Source organism: Scylla paramamosain, chromosome 20, assembly GCF_035594125.1.
Source record: "Scylla paramamosain isolate STU-SP2022 chromosome 20, ASM3559412v1, whole genome shotgun sequence".
In the NCBI taxonomy this organism is placed as follows: Eukaryota; Metazoa; Arthropoda; class Malacostraca; order Decapoda; family Portunidae; genus Scylla; species Scylla paramamosain.
Genome location: NC_087170.1, coordinates 12,873,995 through 12,876,494, shown reverse-complemented (window position 1 = coordinate 12,876,494; position 2,500 = coordinate 12,873,995). Strand labels below are relative to the sequence as shown.

The window sequence follows — 2,500 nt, the reverse complement described above, 5'->3', positions numbered from 1 at the left end:
TGAAAAAAAAAAGAAAATAACACTTTACTAAAAAAAATAACAATAAAAATAATAAAAAACTAGTCCTTCACCTAAAACTATTCCCGCTTCACTTTAGAATCCAAGTGTTTTTAAATGCAACCATCTAATCACCATCTAATCAACCAACCACATCAGCTAACCATCTAACCAACCATCCAACCAGTCAATCCTCTCTCTCTCTCTCCTCAGTGGGCGGCAATGGGTGGCTGGACGCCTGGCGGGGAGCATCGGGGCTCGTGGGCGGTCTTACTATGGGCGTGGGCGGCTCCCATATCCCCGGCACCGCCCTCAGCAGTCTCTCCGCCCACTCCCTGCCATCCCTACCCGGCCACAATCCCGCCCACTCCCACGCCCTCGCCAGCATAACCAACACGGAGAGTACGAGACAACTGTTGACAGGTGTGTGTGTGTGTGTGTGTGTGTGTGTGTGTGTGTGTGTGTATAATCTATTTTTCATATATTCCTTTGGAGTTTATATTTACATTTTCGCTACAAGACAACTACTGCTGCTACTACTACTTACCCCCACTACTACTACTACTACTACTACTACTACTACTACTACTACTACATCTACCACCACTACCGATACTAGTACTACCTCTACCGCTACTACTACTACCACTACTACTACTACCACTGCTTCTGCTACTCCTACTACTATTATTACTTTACAAATACTCGTCCACGTCCTTCTCCTACCACTACCACTACTACCACTACCATTAACACTGACTCAGAATTACCATATTGTTGAGCTGAAGACTAGCAGACACACACACACACACACACAAGAACATAAGAAATAAGGGCGGCTGCAAGAAGCGACCAGGATTACACGTGGCAGTCCCTGTATGAAATATACCTACCTATTTCCACCTATCATCCCCATCCATAATCCTGTCTAATCTTCTCTTAAAGCTCCCTATGTCCTAGCACTAACAACATGATTACTGAGTCCGTTCCACTCATCTTCCACTCTATTTGAGAACCAATTTCTTCCAATCTCTTTCTTAAACCTAATTTTTTCAAGCTTGAACCCGTTATTTCTTTTTCTATCCTGATTGCTGATCCTAAGAATTTTGCTTACATCCCCCTTGTTATAACCCTATCCCCCTTGATATAACCCTAACACACACACACACACACACACACACGTATAATTCAACATTTAATCAACATTATTTTTTTCTATTATGTTCACAGAAGGAAAAACATAATTACTTAGCCTCGGGAGTGAAAATAATAATTTCTGGCTGTGAAAAATAATCATTCTCGTTCTAAAAGATAAATAATTCACCTCATGATACATAAAAGAAAGGGTGACGGATTAGCGGGTCAAGGGTAGGCCAGAGAGAGAGAGAGAGAGAGAGAGAGAGAGAGAGAGAGAGAGAGAGAGAGAGAGAGAGAGAGAGAGAGAGAGAGAGAGAGAGACTTAGTAATCATATACTCTGCGGGTTTTTCTTGTCATTTGTCAGTTTTGGAATAAGTTACTCTTGCCCTTTAAAAATAATCAAGTATGGTTACCAGTTTACTTACAAAAATATACAAGTTATTATAGTTGCCTTTTGTCACTTAGTAATAATGAATAGTAGACGAACCTACGGCAATAACTTTCTACTTAGGAAATAATTATATAAAAAAGTAAGTTTACGTTTATTTCTCTTCACTTATATAATAGAAAGTAATGTGAAGGAGGTGTTCATATTTCACTTATTATATTTCGAATATGATTCATGTAACTATTTTTTCTTTCATGTACGAATTATTATGAGTTATCGAATGCATGACTCTCGTGTGTGTGTGTGTGTGTGTAGCCAGCGAATTTAACATCAACATACATTATTTTTTTTTCCACCCCACCCTCGTTCACGTTTCAAATAGTTATAGAGAGTGCCTGTGTGTGTGTCTGTGTGTTTGTCTGCGTGTTTGTGTGTGTGTTTTAAATATACACAGCATTTCCCCCCCTTTTTTAATAATTTTTTTCAACATTTTACATTTGATCCGCCTGTCGTGTTTTTTTTTTTTTTTTTTTTTTTGCGAGCAGCACAAATGACTCAGCTGTTATGGCCTCGCAATGCTTTATTAGTAATCAATCAATCAATTTATCCTGTGTACACCACCACCACCACCACCACCACCACCACCACCACCTACCCCTCCCCTCCTACACCACCTTCATCTCCCTCCTACACCCCATACACTCTCCCCTACATCCTCCCCTCTAAGCCTCTATATTTACTAGGTTATTCATCTCTATGTATGTATGCACCATTCACTCATTATGTACGTGTGTGTGTGTGTGTGTGTGTGTGTGTGTGTGTGTGTGTGTGTGTGTGTGTGTGTGTACATATGTGTGTGTGTGTGTTTTGGTCGTGTATTGGTACATATGTATGTGTGTGTGTGTGTGTCGTGTGTGTGTGTGTGTGTGTGTGTGTGTGTGTGTGTGTGTGTGTGTGTGTGTGTGTGTGTGTGTACG

General features: G+C 40.6%; 1 protein-coding gene across 4 annotated transcripts in view; it reads left to right on the top strand.

Annotated features, from left to right (window-relative positions):
• Positions 1 to 2,500, top strand: part of LOC135110355 (protein lozenge-like) — a 34,082-nt gene that overhangs the window by 29,510 nt on the left and 2,072 nt on the right. For all 4 annotated transcript variants that reach the window (XM_064022610.1, XM_064022608.1, XM_064022609.1 and 1 more), the window contains exon 4: positions 211 to 420. In XM_064022610.1, coding sequence (XP_063878680.1) covers positions 211 to 420 — 210 coding nt within the window. The remainder of the gene's footprint in view (positions 1 to 210; positions 421 to 2,500) is intronic.